This window comes from Acomys russatus, chromosome 1 (genome assembly GCF_903995435.1).
Source record: "Acomys russatus chromosome 1, mAcoRus1.1, whole genome shotgun sequence".
Taxonomy (NCBI): Eukaryota; Metazoa; Chordata; class Mammalia; order Rodentia; family Muridae; genus Acomys; species Acomys russatus.
The window spans coordinates 51,097,398-51,124,490 of record NC_067137.1 but is presented as its reverse complement, the minus strand read 5'-3'; the positions used below and the strand labels follow the sequence as shown (position 1 = coordinate 51,124,490).

Sequence of the window (27,093 nt, the reverse complement as noted above, 5' to 3'; positions counted from 1 at the left end):
ATCTGTAAATACTACAGTTAAATATTAGTTCTAACTTTCATATTTACAGAAGATTTTTTGCCAATCTTATTTTAAATGGAGATAACATTATAAATGATTAATCTTTCCAGAATGTCATTCTGTCAATCAAGTGTAAGACTAACATTTTGATAAATTAGTAATGATCTTTCTGAAGAAGTCTACTGAGATAATATAAATGATAAAAGAATGTGTTGATAACTGAACATATGCCCTTCTCAGAATTTGAAAATAACTAATATGAATGTTACGATAATTTAGATTTTTGAAACCATTACCTGTAAACCTTGTCCATCCATAGTAACAGAGTTAGCTCTTTGCATTTTGTTCCTATCCGTCACTTTATTTGGCTGCTGGGAGCTACTCTTTTCCTTTTTAGTTGTTGACTGCCTTTCCTGTAAAAAAAAAAAAAGACATAATATATAAAATATATCTTATAAATTGAATTAAAAATGAAAATGCAGAAATAGTTTATCCAACAGAATAATCTTTAAAAGAGTACTATGATTATAAACTTAGGTCCAATCTCCTTAAGTAAAAAGTGTTCTGAAAAAATACAAATATTTTCTTTTTAATCAAATCAATATATTTTATAACATCATGATCAAATTATTATATCAGTTAAAGAAACAATGTGGAAGAACTCAAAATTGTCATGATCCAGGGGTATCCAATACCAAAAGTGTGCAAAAACTATTACAATTTATTGCTTTCATAAACAACAGAATAGAAAGAATAAAATACAAAAATTTTTAAAAATATAATTTATTAATTTATTCATATTGCATCTCAATTGTTATCCCATCCCTTGTATCCTCCCATTCCTCTCTCCCTCTCATTTTCCCCTTATTCCCCTCCCCAATGACTGTGACTGAGGGGGACTTCCTCCCCCTGTATATGCTCAAAGGGGATCAAGTCTCTTCTTGGCAGCCTGCTACCCTTCCTCTGATTGCCACCAGGCCTCCCCATCCAGGGGACGTGGTCAAATATGGGCCACCATAGTACGTGTGAAAGTCAGTCCCCACTCTCCACTCAACTGTGAAGAATGTCCTGTCCATTGGCTAGATCTGGGTAGGGGTTTGAAGTTTACTGCATGTATTGTCCTTGGCTGGGGCCATAGTTTGAGCAGGATCCCTGGGCCCAGATCTGACCATGATAATGTTATTCTTGTAGGTTTCTAGTAGTTCTAAAAAGAGTGTTTATAAATATATTCAGCACTGAAAATGATTTCTAACCAAATGAATTTTGAAGCTACTATGTATATTAGTGACTGTGGGTATTGGGAAATTAAATTCCTGTTCCTTTGAATTTTCTTTGTTTCATTATTAAATAACTAGGTGAACATGTAAATATATACGAGTGGATATGAATATGTATATATAATAAAAATTCTCTTTCCTTACTCTTTTCAAACCAATGAACAATTATTATCACTATTCAGCCTCTATTCAAATCATCAAGCTTCTCATTGACACAATGAGTGCTCTCCTCTATCTAAGCCACAGCTTGTGACCGAATGAATGTCTTCCTCCTCTTGAACTCCTGCGTCGCTCTGCTTCAAGGACGCTGCTTCTCCTCGTGGCTTTTTTTCATGCTTCACTGTGTGTTGTCTCCATCTCATTGGCTTTATTCTTTTATCCTCTTTAGGATCTGTAGTAAACCCTTTTCTTAGCCCAATCACCTTGACAATGTACACTTCTTTAAAAGGTAACTTTATTCTATTACAAGGCTTTCAATTTCAACTGTATGAAGATATCTAAATACGTAATTTCAGTTCACGTCTCATGCTGAAACTTACCTCCTGTATATAAATGGCTTTTCCAACTCTCCCTCTATGTATCTAAAACACTTAGCGTTCCTTGAACAACTACTCATTCCACCATCAATTGCTTAAACAACCATAATACTATTTTTTTCTGGATTATTGTAAACATCATCTATTGGGACAAAATCCTTTTGTCTTTGTTTTCCCTTAGTCAATTTTCTATAAACAGGCACACCCTTTTAGCTACACTAGCCTCCTAATTATTCTTTGATGACAGCAACCACCCTTCTAATTAAGGACTTCTGCAACTGTTCTGCACTCTGGGAGAAGCTGGCTTTGAATATACTGGCAACTTGGTCTTGACATTCAGGAGTCTGGCCTGATAGTAGAGAGGCTTCTCTGATCATACCAATTTTATGCTCCCAAAGATTGTATTCCAAGTCTCATATAGAATAAAATATCCTAATGATACACAGAAGACATTAATCACTGCCTAATAACAATCAAGACAATCAAGTTAAAAATTGAGTAATACTAAGATTTAATCACTAAAGTTTCTAAAGTTCATAAAACATAACATTTAGAATTTGTAGGAAATATGTAGGCCCAATATGAAACAGTCTGCTAATTGATTATCAATGTCTGGTCATGGGCACTTCAGTGATTTATTGCCCATTAACTTCCTATAATTTGCTTACAAACATATCATATTTTCTCTAGATACTTGTTACTGTGCGATCTTATTTTTGTATTTTGGAGATATATTCTTATGTAGCCATAAGAGGAAAGTTCTTTTTAAATATCTCAGGGTTAATTGAGAAATAATCTTGAATTAAAATACTAATCAATATAGTTCATTTACCTTAAAAATTCACTGAATGTATTTCTGGTATGGCTAGAAGTGGATGATGTAACAGAATTCCTCCTATTTCAATTCTTTAGAAAATGGTATATTTTCATATAAGCATAATTTCTGGTAAAGCACTGATTTTTTCTTGTAAAGTTTCTCTCTAAGCTTACAAATTACAACTTTATCCACAGATAGTTTCATTCACTACAGTGAGTAAGAGGATTCCATTGTAGGCTGAGATATGAAGTTAGAAAGTCTGGGTTGACTCACACCTCTGGTGTTTAGGTATTACATAATCTGGAGCTCCTGTGCAAAGTGGGTGATAGTTTCACCTAATTCACAGAGTTGTCTACATTTAGCACAAAAAAATTTCAATAAATTCTTCAGTGATGTACCTCATCTAGGGTCTGTGTCCAATAAATATAAAGTACAAGTAATCTAAAATGAATGATCTTTTCCCTTCAGGAAGTCATTGGTATGGCTATGAGAAAGAGACCCATGGTTTCAAATTCATGTTGATGAGTAATCATGCTTAAGTAACACATATTTAAAACAAGGAGGCAAGTGTTTGATTTGAAAGAGCCCAACTGTGTCAGTATAAAAACAACACTGTGGTGGATGGATATAAAATAGCTTACTTCAGGTTTTTTAATGCATGTATGTAAGGTATGAGGTCCAAAATATATGTGAAAATTATTTTAAAACAATGATCCTGCCTTATAATGCATTAGTTGTTATTTAGCATTAAATTTCTAAAATGAAATTCATGATAGTTAGCTGCTTGGTGACTGAGATTTTACAACAAATTATTTATTCGTACCACATTGAATATTTATAAGGAGATTCACCAGTCCATAAAGAGCTACCAAAGCATCTATTTACTTATCATTATAATTGAGCTTCTAAAATTTTTTTCTTCTGGTAGCACCCTCCCTCCGATATCATCAAGAACAGAGAGTAAAGGAATGATTCTTTAGACAATATATGGGGGTGCTAAATAAATGTCGTAGAGTACAAAAATTTGAAGCATTGAGTGGAGAGTGTGATATGACTTTCTCACGTACTATGGTGCCTCACATTTGACCATGTCCCCTGGAGGGGGAGACCTGGTGGCACTCAGAAGAAGGACAGCAGGTAGCCAAGAAGAGACTTGATACCCTATGAGAATATATAGGGGGAGGTAATCCCCCTCAGGAACAGTCATAGGGGAGGGGAATAATGAGAAAATGGGGGGGGGGGGAAGGAATGGGAGGATACAAGGGAAGGGATGGGATAAACATTGAGATGTAACAAGAATAAATTAATTTAAAAAAATTAAATTAAAAAAAAAAACCCTTAAAACTCAAAATTGAGTTTTCAGCTGATGAGATTTTATTTTTTGAAATCTAGAAATCCAAGAAAATAACCTAGAGAGCAATTTAGAAATTTTTTAGCAGAGAGGTATGAGAGGAGACCATGTTGGAACTTTTGCCTAGCCTCTCAAAAGACCACATTACAAAGAGGTGCATATTACTTATTGTTTATTTCTATATATAAGTAACCTACTACTGAAACAGTTAACAGTCACTTAAAAACACATGTATCAAGAAAACAAGGGTATATTTTGGTTTGGAGAGAATTGTTAGTTGGCTTTATTTGGAGAAATAATCAAGATTGCAAGTAAAAAGGAAGGGAAAACCAATTATTTAATCCCCTGCTCTGTGTTTACTTATTATTATACTCATTTGTTTAACATCTGTTTCCAACCTGCCCATAAGTCCTCTGAGATACTTATGGTGTTTTATGTACACAGCATAGGTTAAAAAGAGACTAGTTAGATAAAGTCTCTGATATCCACTTAGAAAACCCCTACTTGCTTTCTCTCCTTTGAGGATCAAGGAGGATAAACATTAACATCCTTGAAAAAATGTTGTCCAGAGAGTTTCACCTGCCAATCTAAGAGTGCAGTAACCTTGCCTGGAAAACTCCAGAATTATATTAAGAGAGCAAATTCCCAATGTTGAAACTATTCGGTTTCAGGAAAAGCTTCCCCACCCCCCTCCGACCCATCAGACAGTAAAATACTTAGAGAGCAATGGTGAGCTGGGTTTGCCTTTTAAGCTGAAGTTTCATTTTTTTTTTTCAGCTTTTTGAGCTCTAAACCACAAATTAAGACAAACTTTCTTCTGCCAGATATATTATCCTAGATACAACGAGTGGGAAAATTATTGCTTTAGTCAATAGAAATTATTTGAACACTAAAAAGAACTGCTTTAAAAGACCACGAGACTATAGAACACATAACCACAAAGTAGAAAATACAGTTATTGATATTTGCGCATTTTCAAATATCAACCACTTGTGTTTGCTATGCAGACATTTTAAACACAGAATTAAAACTTTTGTGATTCTCAAGCTCCACGAGTCACGCAACAGATCTGAATGGGGGCGGGGGATGCATTGTATTTGAATTCCAGGAGAATAATCACCATAATAAACAGAACAGAAAAGCTAGGCACCATTCACAGGGAACAGAAAGATGGAATAAATGAAATAAAAAGGCACTGCTTTAAATATGTGCTCTATACACAAGCTCTTTCTGTACCATGCTGATTCTAAGAGGCAGAGTGTTTGTACATTGGTGAGAACTGCTCTCTCAAAAGAGATGTTCATGACAATGCTTAAGCCTGCTGCCATCGATCACTCCACAACTGCAAGAAAGAGTGATGATTACCTCCAGCACGGGAATTTCTTCTTTCTGTGCAATCTCAGCATGAGAGAAGAACAGCCACAGAGCATTTGGCTTCATACAAAGCCACAATGAAGAGTGTTCTGCTATTATCAGCAGCCATTACTTGGAGTCCAGAACTTACCCTCTCTGCCACTGCAGGAGTGGTATGAATGGGATTTACACTCTTCTTGAAACAGGAGCAAGACCACAAAAATAATTCAGAAATGCTGGGAAATTAACCCACGGTGTCACGTTCATGTCTATGGTACTGGAGTCCTTTCCAGACATCAAGGCTCACGAATTTAACAGCTTTGAGACAGATCTCCTTATAGCTACACAGCTATACCTGCTGTTGGGAGAAACCTACTCTACAATTTAATTATTTTACAGGCCAAACATAACTCAAAAAATCCAAATCCTCTAACTCTCTCAGGAATCCTTGGAAGCTATAATAAATCTGATGTGATGACCAGAATTCTTAATTAAAATTGTTTATAAAAGTTAAGCACAAATAAAAGGCATGCCATCAAGTCTGTGATGCCTGTTTATAAATTATTTTTTAGATTTATTTATTTAATTAACTTTATGCATACGAATGATTTGACTGCATAGATGTATGTGCACATTATGCCTATGAAGGTCAAAGGAGGGTATCATCATAAAAGTGTGGCAGATACCCTGGAACTAGTGTTACAGGCTGCCATGTGGATCCTCGACCCTCTGAAAGAGGAGCAAATGCTGTTAAACACCCAAGCGTGTTCCCAGACTCCATTTCTCAAGTTAAATAAGCATTTACTTAAACAAAAGTGACTCTGGACAAAGGCATATGCATGGAGTTAGAACCACATACATGCCTTGTTGCTTCTTATTGTGCTTATTACACTGCAAAGTCACCATTTATGTCACCTTAAAAGTGGGAAGATTTATGCCAAGATAAATAGGGAAAGTGGAGACACTTGTACTGGTGTGAAATAACAATGCAGTAATAGCAGGAATGTGAACAAATAAGTGGAGCATTACTATACGTTGCCATCAAGCTCACCACGAGTCTGTTGCTGAGGCTGTACGCTAGTGAAGCATCATGTAAAGAAGCACTTTTGGTGCTTTCATTGCTGACTTAGTCCTCCTAAATTGGGATAGTTGCTGTTATGATACTGCATATCCCTGGGGAGATAGGCTACCACAAGGCAGAAGGAACTGCAGCCCACTTTAAAGTATGTCTAGGTGGGTACACATCCCCTAAACTTGAAGGCATGTTTTATGAGGTGAACCTGGTGTTCTGGGATTATATACCTCATATAAGGTTTGAATACACCCTACATAACTTCAAAGATGGACATAAAGTACAGTATTTTCATTAAAATGTCCTACTTGGAAAGAACTTGAAAAATGGGAGTACTCTGTCTAAATAATGTTATTTTTACTAAGGTAAACTATACTAACATATGACAACATATTTACAAAATAACAGCATGATATGCATAACTTAAATTCAGACCTCACAAGTTTGTTCAAATCATGTTGTAAGTGCGCTTCATGCTGGCTACAATGATCTGAATCTTAAAGAGGAGAGGCAGATCTTCTGTATGCTTACACCATTGACTCTGTTACCCAAGTGCAATGTCCAACATAATGACTCTCCTGGCAACCTCAACTCCATTCTGTCATTCTAAGCAAAGTTTCATACTTTAATAAGAAGAGTTAGAAATTAGTCATTACTCTATTTTTAAAATTTATAATATGAATAGACAGGTTTGTGGCCATAAAAAATAGCTTGCAAGCTCTGCATAGAAACAATTCAATGACAGTGTATATGGGAGTAGAGGATTTCCAGTTACATGCAGTGACAACTGTGTTCAGGATTATATAATAACAATAATGAATACAATAATGAAATTTTTTTCATAGTTCCCTTCAATTTTGTAATACTTTAAAACAATTGAAAATGACACAGAACAATAAGACTGCTATAATTAAGAAATGCTGTTTGTCACTAAATAAAAGAAGCCTTATAGAAAAATTCTGGGTCCTATGTAAAACGTATAATTCATTATTAATAGTTCAAAAGAATCTTTGTGTTATGGTAATATTATAATGCATATTTGGTTAACTTGTTAGAAGTCATTCTGTAGAATAGAATATAAGGATGCATGTGGGGTGAGCATGTATGTATATTTTGTGCATCCTGTCATGGATATATATATATACATATATATATATATATATATGTATATATATATATTTACAAAATGGATGGAAATAAAACTTATAGAATAAATTTTAAAGCTAGTGAAACATAAATATTTCTTTAAAATTTTTATCTTATTATGAAAATAAAAGAAGGAGTAGAAAGATTAAAAACACAATGCATAAAGTTTCTGCTTTTAAAATATAAAAAGAGAATATTACATGAATAGATAGTTTGAATATTTTAAAGCAATGTACAGAAATCACAACTTCTAGCAAATATGGCTACCTTTCAAGATGAAAAAATTAGGTAATGAAAATTTTAGTTTGTTGTCACTTGCTAGACCTACAATACAGGCCAGAATAAACTTCTGGACTTGAACTTAAAGATGTAAAATCAAATTTCTCACACTTATAAAAGCAATTAAATGATAAGCTTTTTATAATCTCTGGCACTTTAACTCAATATAGCTTCTTTGTTTTATATTAAACTGGTAGTAATGACATCGATTTACTTAAAACACTCATATTTCTTTCAGATTAGGAACATCATATCTTATATAAATCTCTCAGTACAACTTCTAGTGAGTTTGTCATTAAAACTGAGCCTTGTGATAATTCTTAGAGCCAGCCTATTCTGTAAAACCTCTATGTTCATGAGGAGAGGAGGTGAGAACAGGTATGACTTTTGCAATTAAGCCATTCTCTGTTTAGATGTGTTTATGTGTACCAGTCATACACCAAAGTAACAATCAACTGCCAAACAGTGAGATTATATTTTAATTCTAAAAAGAAAAAAAACCACTTGAAAATTCTTATTAAATAATAGCTACTGAATGGAACAATGCATAGAACAATGTAGACACATAATTTCGTTAATGAAATGATGAAATGTACATTTTCTGTTTGGAATTCTCCTCTCCATTCTGTTTATGAACAGTCCTCTAACACTTACTTCCCTGCCTACCCGGTAGAAAGATACATTTACGAGTTTCTAAAGTAAACAAGTTTTCCCTAATTTCCACCCTTAATATCCTCTTCTCCAACTTCATGTCTCATTTATATATCAAGAATGAAAATAAAACATATGGATATAAAAACATAAAATTTCATTAAAAAATTACCCAATGGCTGTATAGATACTTGAACTTATTTACAAGCAAAGGGCATTCACTTTGACTACGTATTGTTCCCATGAAGTTGCACATGATGCCATATGCTTCATGGTAGTTGTTTCCAATTTTGAAGTGATGGTGTGTCTAAGTGAGTGCACATTTCACAGCACACTATGGCCAAAGGCTACATGTTTATACTCTTAAACAGTTGAAATGGTTTGGATTTTTCCCATGTCTTTACTATTGCTACTGATAATTTCATACACGAATACAACACATAGTGGTCATACTCTTTGCAAAATAACTTTTTACATTTTTCTCTAGATATTTTGCTACATATAATTTATGATATTTTTAATATTTTCAGAAATATGAATTTAAAGTTCTTTAAAACTATCCCATTATTAGAAGTACAAAAAATTTTACTTCCAATATCAAAAAGTTGACAAGTATAAAAGGAACATTATTGTATTAATCTTAATGTATTAACATCATGTATGATTTGGAATCATTGAAAATACCCCTAACTCAATATAAGGTGATTGTGACTTCCAGCTATAACAGTTACAACATTTTTCTTACATACCTCTTGAACTGAGACTCCTGCAGCAGGCATAGTCTGAAAAAGAGAAATTTATATAAAAGCGGAAAAATCAAACTTGAAAACAAAACACTAATCCATTTTACCATCCCACTATATATCTGTGAGATAAATGAATATAACCCACAGTCTTTCATATACTTTTTGTTTCCCTGAAGTAAATGAGCCTCTTCACATCAAACAGAGAATGCTCAGAACAGAATATGCAAGATTGTGAAATAATTTACCCAAAAGATGAGTTCATCTAGTTAACTTACATTGAGAGCCATGCCTGTAAAAACACATAGGCTTCCATTGCCTTTGTACATTTTACAGTGATAATTTTATTAATCTCAAGGTAGTCATTAGCTTAATCATTAAGAGTCTTCTTTTAATTTAAATAGATTTTTTTATATAATACATTTGAAATACAGTCTCCCCACCTCAATTCTTCCTGGTGTCTCTTCACCATCCCTTCCAACCAGACCCACTCCCTTTCCGTCTCTATTAGGAGCAAACAGGCTTCCAATGAATAATAATAAAACAAAACAAAACAAAAACAGGAAAAAGCAAACAAACAGAAGAAAAAAAGCCCTAGAGAAAACATAATGACAGAGATATAGATGAAAGAGATCCACTTATTTTCACAGAAAGGAATACTACAAAAACCTAAAACCAGAAGCCATAATAATGTAAAAACAAACACAACATTATGAGACAAGTAAGCTCCAAAGATGTCTTTGTAAAACTCAGAGGAAGGACAGCAGGTTACCAAGAAGAGACTTGATACCCTATGAGCATATACAGGGGGAGGTAATCCCCCTCAGGAACAGTCATAGGGGAGGAGAATAAGGGGAAAATGGGAGGGAGGGAAGAATGGGAAGATACAAGGGATGGGATAACCATTGAGATATAACAAGAATAAATTAATTTTTAAAAAAAGAACTCATTTTTTAGCTGTTAGCAATGCCTCTACACCTTCCCCTTTATTCATCCCAGCATTCCATTGCTCAGCATGCTCTCATCTCTTTCTACAGATTGTGCCTTTCAGAGGCAGCAGAGCTAATGGTATTTGTTCCTTGCCATAATCTGAATACAAGTAAGATAGTGGTGCTTCATTACTATTTGTAAATATATAAATTTATGTATAATTAAATGCATAGAACTGTTTGATTTGAGTTTTAAAAGATTAGGCTAAAAAATGTTAGCCTTCAGTACAGTATATCTTTCATTATTTATCATTCCATAAATTTTTGACTCACTTATATTTCATCTTACACCACACATCTAAGCCATGTGAAGGAAGATCCAAGTAATTCTAGATTACCATGGTGGGTATTAAAAACAACGCATAGAGAGAATTCTGTTTTACTCTCTTGACCAGTAAAACTCTAGGAAGGAAGAGGGAAACAATAAATGAATGAATGAATGAATGAATGAATGAATGAATGATGTATACCTCTGTCTAAAATAAATAAAATTCTATATACCATCAGAGCTCTACAGCACAGTGAAAAGCAATAGGAATGTGATACAGTGTCAAGTGAATCTAGGAAAGTTCTTGCAGAAATCAAAGTTTCCTGGACTCAAGATGTAGTTAGAATACCTTCCATAACATGAGTAGCAAATACTGCCACCACCGATTTCTAATCATAGATCAAAATTTTCTAATAATACATTCATTAAATTGTAAAAAGGGACTTAAGTCTAATATCTCATTGATAAAGAGAAATCTATAGAAGTAATTGGTATTATTATGGCGTGACAAGAAGCTTGGCAGAGCTTCCACTGAGAGATTCTTGAATTTAATAATAATCCTGATCTCTATCCACTCAATCTATGGAACAGGTGAGCCAATGAGTTATGGAGAAAATGTGTTCATTTGTACCAAACCCAGTTCAAAGCTGTCTGCCACGGAACACTGAGACTCTTGGGCAGCCGAAATAAGACCTTCCTCAAATAGTCTGGAAAACAAGAATCTCAAAAGATTTTCAACTTAGAAAAGTGTATTCTCCTTTGTCTCCTGGAGGGATCAGCTAATTAGAACGCTAAAAGAAATGGTTGCAGTTTTACAATGGTTCAGTATAACAACCAAATACAATAAACGTGTCTAAAATAGAACCCCCATTTCCCTAACAGCTAAATAAACAAATGAAAGCAGTAGTGTCCCAGATAATCACAGATATTTAAACGTGGGGATGATAACCAGTGATAATATGGTATTGATACTAAGTTTCTGAGATGTCAGTATAGTCATTTCACTATGCAGAAAACTATGGTTAATAGCAAAAGGTGTTTGCTCAAATATTTAGGGATTTTTTTTATCATGATAAATACTGTAAAAATCAGTTGAAAACAAATATAGACTATAAATAGATATTTCATATATTAATATGAATCTATATAGCCTTACATATGAAGCAACACTCATAAACACATAACACAATAATAGCAGCTATTAAATATATATTTGATATTTTCCAGGATTCATTGTAATGTGTTTGGTGAGCATTATATAGTCAAGAGAAAATAGTGATGTGCTACTTTTCCATTATATAATTTAAAGATACATTAGAATATATTCTCAATGAAATTAAAATTAAAATGTGTACATTATTTTGGTAAAAGCAATGAACATTTGGAGAAGAGGAACAGTTTTATTTACATGGGAGAGAAATAATTAGCATTGTTTTCATGGTGACTTAGAGTTTAATTCCCAAAAATGAGGAAATATAGCTAAGTATGTTGATGGGGAAAAAAAGCAGAGGCAGTTGGAGATGAGAGTGATAAACATAAATGATTACTATAGAACAAACTCAAAATCTGTCACATTGCTACCACATTGTCTTGGACACTAGTATAAGGGCTCCCTCTTTCTTAGGTCAGGAGAGATATTAGCTTTCCATTGAACTTAGAGTGAGTAGGCTTGGTAGAGTAGCATTGTAGAGCAAGAAGGCAAAGAAACAGGCTGAATCTCTCTGAGCACTGGAATACAGTAACTAAGCATGAGAAAAAGAAGCTAGTAAGGATCAGGTGGCGTCAATGCCTACGACAGGAAACCACCAGCCCTAGAACTCTTCCAGGTAGCACTCTGCCTCATGAGAGACACTTACTGAAGAATGAAAATGATGAACATGTTTCATCTGTGAGTTTCCTACAATCAAAATGAGAAGGTGAAGGGTGCCTAATAAATTAACATACCTACTGGTTGTGTCTTCTTGAATTACTTTAAGGCCTGTGGCAGAAAAACGTCAGTTGCTACTTCTCAGGACATAAATTCAGATATCATATTACTGCTTTTCACACTTCTGTACATATTTTTAAATATTAAGGATGAAATGAATAAATGTTTTAGTTTTGAAAATTATCTTGAGTATATAATTCTCAATGTAATATATATTTAATTAGAATTAATACAGGAACTGTATATTTTTATTTAATCAACGAGAGATGTGACTACAGAGGAATGTGATTGATTTTATTTAATCAGTATCTTTTTAATATTAAATAGAATACACAGAGCAGATAATTAGTTTAAAAGATGCATTTGCCTTCAGGGCACTTATTAAGTTCAATTTAATATTGAAGAAATTTTAAAATCCTATTATTCTTAAGTATGTATTAGGATATTTCTTGCCTTTTCAGCTTCTAATATGTAATCATTTTAAATTGACAATTTAATCCAAATTGTCACAGGACAAAGAAAAATCTTTGATAGAGATTATTGGGAGTTTTATTTAGTTAAAATACTATTGGGACAAAGTACCCACTTTACAAGAGTCATCTGTTATTTGGAGACAAAAGTAAAATTAACAAAATTGGGCCTCAGACTTACATTTGAAAGTTCATATCTTTAGGAAATTGCTTTTACATTTGAAATCTCATTTAACTCTCTTATTGAACCAAACTTACCGGTTTTCAGATTAGGAAGTAACACCTTTTAAAAAATTAAATAACTAGCACACAATTAGAGTTAGACACAGAAATGTGTTTCGCTGCCCAAAGTTCTCAGTATTCAAATAACATTATCTATATATATATATACACACATATATCTTTTTATGTTTGTTCAGGACTTTTAATTTTTATTTTTCACCTTATAATCATATATGTATATATATATATATATATATATATATATATATATCCCAAAGGAATGTATAAATTTTTGGCCACTGAAGCTGTAGTTAAGTGGTCATGAAGTTGCCTAGGTCTAGATTGGATTTTCAATACAACACACACACACACACACACACACAGACACACACACAGACACACACTCACATGAGACAGAGAAAGGCAAAATTTCTTCTATTTTCTACCTTTAAATGTTATGGAGAATTTTAAATATTCAGAAAAAATTAAAAAAATTGTTAAAGGTCAACATGAATTAATTCAATACATCTTTTACAGTAAAAATACTCAAAGTCCACAAATAAGACTATTTTAAACTTCTTGCTTTCTTTTATATGCAAGCCTATATCCCTGACATTAAAAAAAATTGAGTGACAAAGAGTATTTTCAATAAAATAAAAATACCAAAGAAAAATTCAGAATAAGAAAAAAAAATGGCTCATAAAGTAGTACATAGTCATAGTCAGAGGGATGGAGTTAGGTTTTACTCACATATGAGAATAAAACGCACAAAGGCATAGGTAAGATAAAGATACTAAATATATTTTGTTTTTTATAAACTGTCATTTCATATTCCAGTTTCATAATTTAAGTTTTATAATTCTGTTGGCTCTCACATGTGTAGACTTAGCCACACAAGCAATAATACAAATTTAAAAAATAAAGTGGTTCTATACTTACTGGTTTCCTTTTATAAAGTATAATTCAGTGTCAGCCCAAAGGAATGTAAATTTTTTCTTTGCTATAAACATTGTTATATATCATTAAAATGTAAGTATCGAAAATAAAACTTGTAAAAGCCAAATATATTACAGGCTTTGTTTTGAAAATATATTTTTCATTCACTGTATTTTGATTATGGCTACCCCTTCTCCAACTCCTTCCCAGTTCCCTCCCATCCATACCCACACTCCTGCTTTCTCTCTTTCATTAGAAAGAAATGGGCATATAAAACACAAGAATAGCTTGAAAATGAATAAAACGACTGAGATAGTTTACTGCCTCAACAATCATACTAATGGCCATAATATTGACAAACACAATGTGATTTCCATCAGACCAAGGTGGATATTAAAGACTGACTTCAATTTCACTTTTGCCTTTACAACACATCCTTTTTTAAAATTTTTTTTATTAATTTATTCTTGTTACATTTCAATGGTTATTGAAGCTACTAACGTGCACTGCTGGTTCACTCAGGAATTTCAGTCTTATAAGTGGTGCTAAAGAACAGTTTAGTTTTAAAATCAAGTTTAGTTGATTAAGGGATAAGACATTTTTAGATGAAGATAAAGAAGTTAAGTTAATGGAGATGAAATAGGATATATATTGAATTTCATTCATAAATTTAGAACCAACAAGACAGGAAAGACATTTACTTCAAGTTTGACAAATACAAATAGCCAAATCACTATGAATGTAACATTTATACATCTCATGATTGACATATGGTTCTCCCTCCTGTATATAGTTTGTTATATGCATGTGTAATAAAATAAATGTATATGAAAAGTAAATAAAACCTTTTTAAAATAAAAAACAAACAAAAAAACACAAGAATAAAACAAAACAAAACAAAACAGAATAGAACAAACAACAAGAAAAAGAAAAAATAGCCAAAGAAAAATCACAAAAAACCACATATAGACATAGAAGCACACATTTGCAAACAAAAAAAAATCATAAAACAACTGCTAGATTAAGCAAGAGTATCTTCTCCCACTGAAAACAGATATGGTTATGGGAAAGGAATTCAAAGTCAGGCAACAGAGTCAAAGATAGTCCCAGCTCGCTTTGTTAAGGGAGCCACATGATGACATCTCTTGAGGAAAGAGGGTGTGTTGGTTCTCTTAAGGACATCCCCTTCTCTGAGAAGAAGCAAAGGTGGCAGGATAGGTCAAGGAGGGAGGCATGAGGGCGGGATTGGGAGGAGAGGACTAAGGTGCCTAGGATTAGGCTGTGAAGTGATTAAATAAATACAATTTTTAAAACACTATAACTGAAAAAAAGAACATATGTGCAAAATGATTATAAGGTGAAAAATAAAAATTAAAAGTCCTGAACAAACATAAAAAGATGAAGAAAGTCTTAACAATGCCATGCTTTTTGTGTGTTGGCCACCTATTGCTGGGCATGGGACTTGCACTTAAGAATGTTTTGAGAACCCAGTGAGACTGAATTGAGAAGACTCAGTATCCTGCCTAATCACTCACTCTTTACAAAAGTCTATATTTAAGCCTGGATTAACAGAAATTACTTGTGCTGGGAAGATCAGCTGATAAAATACTTGGCAAATGGAAATTATGAACCTAAACTCGAGCCCAATAATCCACATAAAATAGCTGATATGGTGATTTCTAGGAATGTCTGTCTAAGCAGCCTAGCATCCTTGGCAGTCATTATGTATATTTAAATAGTCTAATAAAAATTAGAAATTTAAGGTGTCTCTAAAATACAAATGCACCTGCATACGCATGCAAAGACACACATTTTTAATGTGATTATTTCACTATTTGATAAGAATCATCTACATCTGTATCAGTCAAGTCTAATGGAAGAGAATAAATGAATGATGAAGAAGCAAGAAAGAAAAGAATCCACCTTGAAAAAGCTTACATAACAGATTAATGCCTATCCATTTGAGATCCATAATACACATATAATTCTCTCTGTTATACCTTTTGTTCTTCTTTATAAAACATGAGCCAGTCCTGGAATCGTATCATTGTATATTCAGTGTGCTACTGCGTTCTAGGATCAGTAGAGATAATAAAAAATATTGATAATAATTTTTACGGTCAGACCTTAGTTTTCCCTTCCATCCTCCTTTGAAAAAAACTTGAAGAAAGAGTATATGATAGAACTCATTTTGATTTTTCGTCTATCTGAAGATCCACTGAACTCATGCCAAGACATTTTCTAACCATGTTAAAGTCCAGTTCTGTATTCACTTTAGGTACAATTCAATTGAGTCAAAATTTACACTGACTGCCAGTCAACCTTATCATGAACTTTCATTATGTGCTTGTAATTAATTGGGCCCAGTGAACAATATCAGTACTGAGTTATAGCCTCTTTTCCCCTGACCATATAATTAGAATGTAATTACCCACAGGATATCAGGATGATGCAGAACCTTTCCTCTAAATGCGCCCTCATTAGGAAATAAGTCTCAATGTACATTTATTCAATCAGTGTGAATTAATTAAAATGTTACTGAAATAAAAGAGGGTAGCAATAAAGAGTGGCTGGCATCTATTAAGAGATTACCACTTGAGATCTGCAAGCACAGTTTATGTTCAAGGCCATTTAGCACGAGTAAGAACTTTAGCATTGTAGTATGTGCCACAACACTGTATTCTAAATACAACGACGTAAATCTATGTGTATCTTTGATTTTGAAAAATTCCCTATTAGACAGTGCCTAAAATATCTTTAAGATTAGGGAAAGCCTTTAGATATACTATTGTTCTCTGAAAATTCCATAAGATGTTATCATGAGCTTGAATATATTTGGTGTACAAAATCATTTTAATTTTAAAATGTCTAGGCCACTTTTTGTTTACCCCTGTAAGATTACAACCTAGATATTAAAATAAATATTTGTACTTATAAAGCATATGAAATAATGATTGAAAATGTTCAGACTTAGAAAAGTACAAATTATTTTTGTCTTTTAATAAAACTCAAACCACTTAACACAGCTTAAGCTATTTTAATACCATATTTTCTTTAAGCTGAACATATGTATGCACCTAAGAATATATTCTTTTTTAAACGATGCATATTATATCATACCACACATTCAGATTATATAAAACATGGTAAAAATAGTAAATGCATAAGCTGTCTCAGGGATAAGTGGTGCTTTCCACAAAAAACTTTGAATTCATACCTATAATCTATGTATTCATGTTTTCCTAATACATGTATTATGATATATTTCAATAAATCATATCAAATAAATGAGTAGTCAGAATTAAAAAGAACAATGCCATAATTAGAAACATAATTTCAAAATCTATGTGAAATGAATTAATATATATTCATTTAAATTTTTTGTATATTAGAAATTGAATTTAGAAATAGATCTCTATAAAACTTCATTCATTATTAGAATTTGACATTCATTCTAAAAAAACTTGCATATACTGCTTTTGAATAGAAATTTTGGATCTGCATTAAGAAAATTATTATTTTCCATATGCCCTTTAGGAGTGAACACCAATCGGTTTTCAGTATTCATTTTCTCTTTCAAAAATATGTATTCCATAACTTTATATGTGTGTATGCATAGGTATGTTATGAATCCATGTTTTGTTTACATTCTAGCATAAACTTATTCCAAGATATTACATATATCTTGTTAGTAATGACTAATGTGACTATTCTATAAACTAGTAAGCAGACTGTCTAACACAGGTGTGTTGTTTTTTTCTAACATGAAAGGTTTATTTTTAGTATTTCATAATTAAACACATACACAGCCATATTTGCACATAGCATGCTTAGAGAAGAAAAACAAAAATTAAAGGATATGGTGAATGAACCATTCAGCGCATGGAAGAAGAGTGTTTGTGATCATGTCCAATGCCATGAGGAGTCAGCAAAGTATTTTTTTAAAGGCTGTAGGTTGCTTAATGCTGAATTGTGGCTTCCTCCCAGTAAAAAACTACACACTCCATGTGGAAATTAAGAAGAGCTCCCTGTTTTCTGGAGGATCTTTCTATGTTCACAGGAACCTATTCTCCCAGAAGGCAGAGAATATTAGAATGAGAAGAGGGATGCACATGAGCATAGGAAGTTCCTCGGTAGAGAAGATACAATAATCATAGGAAATAACTTGAAAACCACTTGTGGATCGTACAGCATAATCATTCTACAGAAGATAATGTATTCCTTCAGAGCAGCATTCCTTCAGGATGTGTGTAGCTCAGTCAAGGAAGTTAGAAATGCCATGATTCTTGAGAGACTGTCTTTAGGGAGTCTCTTTTGGTGACAACACAACTTGATCAAAAGCAACTTTGGGTGGAGAGGGTTTATTTTAGCTTAAAATGCTGATGTCACATTATGTTCCGGAGGGAAGCCAGATCAGACGCTAAAGGCCTAAACTAGGAGGTGGGAACAGAAACAGAGGCCACAGAGGAGGGCTGCTCATTGTCTTGTGCCTCGTGCCTTGTTCCTTCGGCTTTCTTATACAACTAAAGATTACCTGTGTGGGCTGATCAATTATATCATATCAATCCTTATTAAGAAAACATCCCACAGGCCAAATGGGTAGGGATAGCTCATTTGAGGACCCATTTTCTCTAATGACTCTAGTTTTTGTCAAGTGGAAAAACCAAACTAAACAAACAAACAAAAATCAACTAACCACAAAAGAGTGTCGGGGATAGGGAGGAAGATCATTAAGTGAAATGTTTTATCATCTGGATTTGACAAGCAAGGAGAAATGCTAGGGGCCTCACCAGAATTATCAGACTTCCCTTGTAAACAGGAACACAGGTTGACCTCGAGAGCAAAAATATGAGTGAGCTAGGAGGTCCCCTTCTGTCAAAGACCTAGGGGAGGGCAATAGGGTGAAAGAGGGAGGAGGGAGGAACGGGAAGATACAAGTGAGGGCACAACAATGGAGATGAAATCTGAATAAATTAATTAAATAAAAAGAAAAAAGAAAAAGAGGTATGTGGAACAACTTACATATACATTTGTTTGTCTTTATATTTCAAGGGAAAAAATGAAACTAAAAAAAAAAAAACCCTGATACTGAACATGAAAATTAAAAGGACATGAGTCCTTTATGATTTCCCCTCTTTCAGCTAGAAATGTTTAGTCCACACATTATATTTGCAAGCTGTATCCTTCCATGTCCAAATGTTGTCAGAAAGTGTGGTTTGGTCAGCATCCAACACTTTAAACTTAAGTGATGTCACTGACACAAGTTACTATCTTCTAATGTTCTTAGATCGGGATCTATGTCCTGCCCACCACAATCACCCTAGGAAGGAGCCAAGCAAGAATACTAGATGAGTTCACTTTGGGTACCTTTATGACATAGTCTGTGGCAAGTTTGCCTTGTCAGTGTTTAACTAGAACACAGCCATTTTGAAACACATTTGATGAAAATGGTCAATTTTAGCAATTTTACAAAAGATTGCTTTCTGTTACAGTGTATCATAATAAGTTTTTACTCTGATTTGAAAATGTTATTTTTCACCATTTAAAGTAGTTTTATTTTTTTCCAGATGTCCAGCATTTTAACATTTTCCTCTTAGGGAAAAAGGGCTTTAACAGTGATCTCACCAAGAAAGTAAACATTTAATTCATGTAGATTCCTTGAGGATAAACATGACATGGGATTTAATGCCGGGTGCCCATGTAGTTACGCAACATTCTCAACACAGCTGATCCTCTAGCAAATGTGACATGAGATTACATTACATATTTCGTTATTTTACATGATCCCATGTGTCCATCAGATCTTCCACCAGTTCATAATATCTAGTGCCTTGTCCACATTTTTTAATCAAGGCGGCTTTAACAAGATGAAAATATTGCTAGGGATGCTTAGAACAGGTCTTTCTTGTTATTCGTTTTACTTTCATGGGCTTGAGTACATTTTCCTTCCAAGGAAACTTGGGAATATATTCATGTAGCAAATAGAATTGTACAGAAGTTGCATGAAAGAAATCGATCACATTAAAGACAAAGATTCTTTTTTGTTCACTCTGATTTTTTTCTTAGGATACATAAAATTAGCTAGAACTTCAATTTTGTTTCTTATTTCTAAGAATGGCATGCTGTCTTTACCATAACTGATATTCTCCGGGAAACCAGGACACTTTCTTAACACTCCTAGGCCTTGCAGGAGCATCTGCAGCCCTTCAGCCTCATCCTGCCTCACTGGTGTGCTTCAGTTTATCTTTTCTCACCTCTTTTCCCTCTTCATCCTTCAGTTGTCTAATCATATGCTTCAAACGTGCTAACCTGGAGTAGATGCTTTCTTTAATGTCTATCATCAATAAAAAACAATTGCAATTGCTATTTCTTTCATTCTATGCAATGGATGTTCAGGCTTGCAATCTATATAAATGTTATCGCATACGTTACTTCCTTGTTCTATAGTTACAGAATTATTACTATTTGGGGCAACACTAAAATGAAATTCACCCATAAGCCATAATTCTACATCTACATTAACTAGTGTTGTGAAAATACAGATCAAAAGGAAAGAAGGCTTCCATGTTGCATTGAGAGATCTGATGTAACTGGGATCAGGGCAATGCGTACTGCTGCCATGCATTGATCTCAGGATTGTATAAAAAAAAAAACTCTAAATGTGTTTCTTTAGGTAAACACTATCAAACTTGGATCTTTCATTGCTTTATAAAATCTATTGATGGGAAGACACAAACGACCACTGTCAAGTTTTTAACATTTTGTTACAAAAACTTTTAGTTCTAACTTAATTTTGTATAAATTTACTCATTGTTTGCTGACTGCTGTATTTTTGGGTGACCTGACTTAAACATTGTTGGCAGTTGCTTGTAGAAGAGCCTAATTCATTCACTCCTGGATAGTCCCCGTCCTTACATTTGAATCACAGGCACATGTGAATTTTTTCATTTCATCTGAATTTACTTCATATGATTTCTTAACTTGTTATAGTTTTAAGTCCCCTGTTGAAATGTTTATGTATGGGTGCATATTTTTGATTTCCATTAGATTTTGTCTTCATCAAAATCCAAATTATATTTTATTGGCACTGTGTTTTGGCTTTCCTATGAACTGTGATAAACTTTCCATGGCACAAATGTTTCCTTAAAAAGAGTTATAACTTGCTCTATGTACAACTATATTTTAAGTAGAAATTATCATACAAACTTATAGAAATATTGTCAAAATAAACACAAAAATAATATCTATTGTTTCACGTGGAAACATATGTAACTGGACATAGATAATGATCCTTTTACCAAGAAATGACACGCTGAGTGTGTGTGTGTGAAGGGGGAGTGTAAGGATGTATATCTGTGTGTGTGTGTGTGTGTGTGTGTGTGTGACATCAGCATACAAATGAATTCTCAGAACATAGCAAAGTTAATATAAGCAGAACAAGGTAGGGAATTGTGGTCTACATTATGGGCGTGGATGCATTAGGAATCACATAATGCTACGCCTTTGTCCTCTTTCCTGTGATACAACCTTTAGTAATATATGTGAAGACTATGCCAAGCAAGAAACACATGTAATATATTGCATACACATTGTCGTGCTCTAGTGCTCTGTACTCCTCACTGAGAACTGAATGCTACAATTTAATTTCACTCATCTTAAAATTTAAAAAAATACAAAGCAACTTTCCTCTATCAGTAATACCTCGAAGCTGAATCTTTTAGAGTTTCAAAATATAGAAAAAATGAGATTCCTTTTGCCTATCATTACCATGATGACAATTATGAATTGACCTATAATGAATATTAATTAAATGAATATTAAGTAATGACACTGATGAAACATTTATTGAGAACTGACAACGTACTTTATCCCCATTCTTTTGACCAAAAAAAAAAAAATGAGAAAGAAAACTGCATAGGTAGGTTACTCAAAACAAAAAAAATCAACAACAACAAGAAAAAAAACGAGGTGATACATAAGGTCTGTGGCTTTAGCTGAAGGTGAAAGAGGTAAACGGAAAAGAAGAGTGAAGCAGCCAAAACAGTATAATACTAAAATTTGGAGCTGAGAGCAGCAAGCTCAAGCCTCAATCAAGGGTTCACACCTCCCCACCACGCACTCCATCTATGGAATCTCAAGAACTTGGGTTAAGGAAGAAAGTTACAGACTGTTCACAAGTTTCAGACTTGTAGAGAAATCAGACGTATCCCTCCTTCTATCACTGGCTGATGCTCAGCATTGGGCTTGTTATTATTAATTCTCACTTGCGTGAGGTTAAGTGATAGGTAGACGCAAAAAGATCCCATAATAACTGAGCTGTGAAGTAGACTCGCACACCATATTTACTCCCTAACAGACCTTCTGACATTCTGCAGAGTAGTGACTTGGTTTAACACATGCTCTAAGGAAGACTTCACATACCCTATGCTATTTAAGATGTAATCACCATATTTACAATGTATAATTTAGAATTCTTAAAATTGTGGAAGAGTAAGAGAGATCGGAAGAGGAGAAGCTAATATGGCATATGGTTCCCTGAGGGTGTTATACGTAGGACTACGTACATGGCTGCTGCAGTAACACCATAATTGGCCACATTACAGAGTTAACAGTGAAGAGGAAAAAGAGGTAAAATCGGGACCATTTGACTCAAAACTAAAGAATATTCTTAGATCCTAAATTTTTCAAAGTGTTTTGTTTCTCTTTCTGTAACCTAAGAAACTTCACAATTTATCTAATTGGCATTTGTATAAATTCCATTACTAAAATTTAATAAGATACTATATCTATAACATGAAAAATATTCTGAAAGAATGTCTCAATTGTTCAAAAAGAGACAAAATGCTCATTATATCAATTCTTTAACATGCAACATCTTATTGTTAATGAATATTGCTTTGATTATGCATTAAAGTGAAATGTTGAAGTTTAAGGGCAGATGAGATAATCATTTGAAGCTAATTTAGAATTAAAAATTCATTATTTCAATAAAAAATTAATTATTTCTGTCAATAATCAGTTTCTATTTCACAAATATTCCATCTATTATGCTTCTGTGTTGCAGATGGGTGTGTAGAACAGAAAGAATTAAATCACTGAAAAACAGAATCATTTATAAAACAAAATAGCGTGTGACAGTGATACTTCTTTGACTGCTGGTTAGAAGTCAGGAGAGACTGTTCTTTCTGAAGATTTTGACTAAACAGTTATTTTTAACAAAATAAAGAGTGTGTAAGGTGTTAGCCACAGTGCTTACATTAGATGTGTTTGATAATAGAGAGATAATGTAGCCATTCCTCATAAGAATTCACAAAACATGGAAATATATTTAAGTCTACATGAATAAATATTAAGGTAACATGCCACATGAAATACCTAGCTTAGTTGCAGAAACATAAGAAAAAGATCTATATACCAAATAGGTTATTTATGATATGGTTCTTTTATTTTACTGAACTAAAGATTTAAAATGTATAAGTCTTTTTAGATTTTAGGAATATTTAGTTATTTTACAGTAAAAACTTAAATTTTATTTTTAAAATTCTAGCAAAATATTTATAGTAGTAGATGATATACAGCAATCATTTTTTAATGTTAGGCATACTTTATGGGAAATTTTGATGAGTGTTAAGAATTGTGTTACAATTTCAATGAGAAATGAGGAGAAACGTTATAAACTCATCTGGTAAAATAAAGTAGTGAATGTCAGGAGTTAGATGGAGGTGACTCACTGTGTGGTCTAGAGTTGGAGATCCTGTTACTTTTCCACAAGCAATGAAAGAACAATCACTTGCTTGAATGAAATTTAGGCACTTAGTTTGCCCTACATTACAGGTGGCTATATGATATTAGGTTCTATAATTTGTATCATGTATTTTTTAAGGAATGATTAAAGTATGCCTACACACAAATGTTTATAAATAACATATATATATATATATATATATATATATATATATATATATATATATATATAATACTTGTTTAGGTCTCTTGGCCTTGTGAATTGGTTCATTTGCTTATTTATAATTTTATATTATAATAAAATATTTCATTGTTCATATATGCCAAGTGGGTGTGTATATATATATATATATATATATATATATATATATATATATCAGCCATTCTGGAACATTCGAAGGAAATTACATTCTCCTATACCAGGGTTCATACTTAAATGCCAGCATCTTCTTAAATACTCTATACACCACTTTCCCCTCAATCTTCTACGTATCTTCTGAAAGTTTTACTGAATAATCTGTGGCCTATGGACTAACTGCATTTTTCTTTTCTAATCACTTTGCTTGTAAAACTTCTGAAAAAAGGTAAAGCATATTCTCAGCCATTACCAGTTCTATAGTTCCAAAAGAAGAGCCTGACTCTTGGCTAAAAGTACTCTTCCTTCACCAATATTGAGGGCCACATAGTTCCACTATCTGCCCTCATCCTTCACTGACGTAGAGCTGAAATAAGGTCTTTTGGTTATTCTGAGCAGTGTCAGAAACAACAGCCAATGAACTACTCTCCTAGTTTCTTAACTTTCAAATATGTCATGAACACCCTGTACACCCAGATCCAGGGCTGGAGATTTTTTCATCTGAATCAATTGAACATAAAGTTAGTTTCAAAATTATGGTCTATGCTACAATCTTCTTGAGGTTTCCCTTACCTTGGCATGTTGTAGATGTCTTTTGAACATGCATGTCACTGTGCCACATCAGTACAATGATATCTCTTTTCTATGCTTAAATTTATATAGAATCACACAGATAGTGAACTTCTACAACACAAAGCTAACCATCGATTAACTGTTTATATATAATGAATTTAACTTCTTGACAAGATAGCCATATCTTTTTTTCCCCTTGTAACTTGTCTTCTGCAGTGGAGAACTGAAACAAAGTGCTATAAAAATACAATGGGAAACTCTTCAGCCACCAGAACAACTGCAGTGGAAAACACTGACATTTTCAAATGGTGGTGGGGACATTTCTGATCTGCAAAATACTAACACTAAACTAACAGCCATTTTATTTGTAACTAACTGCTGCATTTAAGGAGCCATACCAAAGAGAAATGCAGGCATAAGCCTTAAATAGTCATGTCCACTATCATAAGATGAACATTAATGAAATGTGCCTTTTAAAATGTTATGGCTTGTGAATCTTATTTCTATAATGTTGTTTTCAACAAAAAAGTTAAGGAATAATTGTATATGACTATACATTTTAAGTTCTTATTTTACATTTTATACACTGTGATAGAGATGCCAATAGTGGTCATTTCTTAGTAACTAAGCTAAACTCCTAAGGACTTCATGGAGAATACTATCTCAAACTAAGGCATAGATATTTAAAAATGGATGAAAGATCCAATAAAGGAGAGCAACAATAAGAAAAAAACTAATTTATTTAGTTTTATTGTATGTAAGACCTATTGATTTTCTTTCATTAATACTAAAAATTTATAGCAGATAACAGTGTAGAATCATTCCTGGCATGGTTATGAGGGTGCACACATTATAAAGTCTCAATGGCCACTATTTAAACAGTTTAACAACTTTTCTAGGCTGAAAATTATTTTGTTTAAAAGATGAGCCTTTAAATAGTTAATGGGTAGAATATTCAATGTATTTACTCCATTATACAAAAATGACCTTTAATTCTTGCTTTGCAAAGCAGGAGAAATCCTAACAGGAAGTAATTTCACCTGATTTATTAACATACACAGACGGCAAAGGCTTGTGAGGGCGAGTGTACTTTGAGGATTACAAGTAGTTCAATTATCCTTGATTTCTAGTGTCTAATGTGGTTTGCAAAAGTCAGGGTGGGTTGATCCAGTTGAGAACCTTGTTTACCATTGAGGAGAGTTTGGAATTTAAAAAAAGTATTGCTTTAATGATTTTATACATGAAAGAGATATTTCATATTTGCATTTTAAAATGTAGACCCAGAACCCAGCTGATAGTTGTGTGGAAAGAATACTGTAAGGGTACCACTGGCACCGACAATCCCAGGGGGAAACTGACCAGCAGGCAAGGGATATAGAGACACAAGATTGTGAGTGTTTCAATAGCAGGCTCAGTGATAAGATTGCAATTCATGGTGAAAATAAAAATAAGTCCTGTGTTTAGGACTTGCAAATGTCCCATGAGCGGTCCAAGTTGCTCAGATAAGGCAAATAGCAGACCTCAGCTGGGATCTGGAGGAAGGTAGAGAAATTGACTCAGTCTCGTTCTGAAGTGAAACTACCTGGCTTTTCCCCCTACAGCTTCCTTTAATCTCCTTCATTTCTCAATAAGCTTGCATATATACTTGAAATAATTATTATCTTCAGCTGATGGGTTCACTGTGAGTTTCGAATACGTCTGTATTTTTCATTACCAATAACCATGACTCTTTCCTAGTCTTTCCTCCTCTGTCCTTTGTTTCTGTGATCTACTGCACCAACTCTAACTCTGAGACTCACACACCCCACAGGAGCCCTCAATGTACCATCCTCTCATTTCTCTGCTTAACCAACATGGCTGTGTTTATATAATTGTTGCTCTTCAGCCATTTTTCAAGTCTCTGATGCTCTCTACTTGCCACATTTTGGATAAGAAAATAATACCATAGAGGCTCGACCATGACTGTTCTGTAGGAATGTACCTACAGAAATACAATCGATGGTCAGACTAGAAATTTGCATTCACTCGAGATTCCTAGCCCTGTGCTAAATGGAAGACAGTTACCTGGAGACAACTGCTTCTCTCTCCTTTGTAGCTCCATTGCGTTTATTTAATCTCTTTAGGATTTATCTTATTAGGTGACTTCAGAATAAACCTCTTGACAATTATCATATTCTTACAGGTCCTTTTATTCCCCTTTTCCTACAAAGGATCCAGCGCTCTCGCTCTCTCTCTCTCTCTCTCTCTCTCTCTCTCTCTCTCTCTCTCTCTGCTTCTCTCTCTCCAAACATGTAAATGCTCTATCTCTGCATCATCACAGCAAACAGATTTTTTACATCAAATTGTGAATTGGATGATCTGACTAACCTATACATTATGCAAAT

The 27,093-nt window shown here is 33.5% G+C and overlaps 1 protein-coding gene across 1 annotated transcript in view; it reads right to left on the bottom strand.

Moving 5' to 3' along the window:
• The window catches only part of Dgkb (diacylglycerol kinase beta), a 696,235-nt gene that overhangs the window by 436,184 nt on the left and 232,958 nt on the right, over nucleotides 1–27,093 (bottom strand). Inside the window, exons 14-15 of the mRNA XM_051145066.1 lie at nucleotides 9,232–9,264; nucleotides 297–413 (exon numbers count right to left, since the gene is read on the bottom strand). Coding sequence (XP_051001023.1) covers nucleotides 297–413; nucleotides 9,232–9,264 — 150 coding nt within the window. The remainder of the gene's footprint in view (nucleotides 1–296; nucleotides 414–9,231; nucleotides 9,265–27,093) is intronic.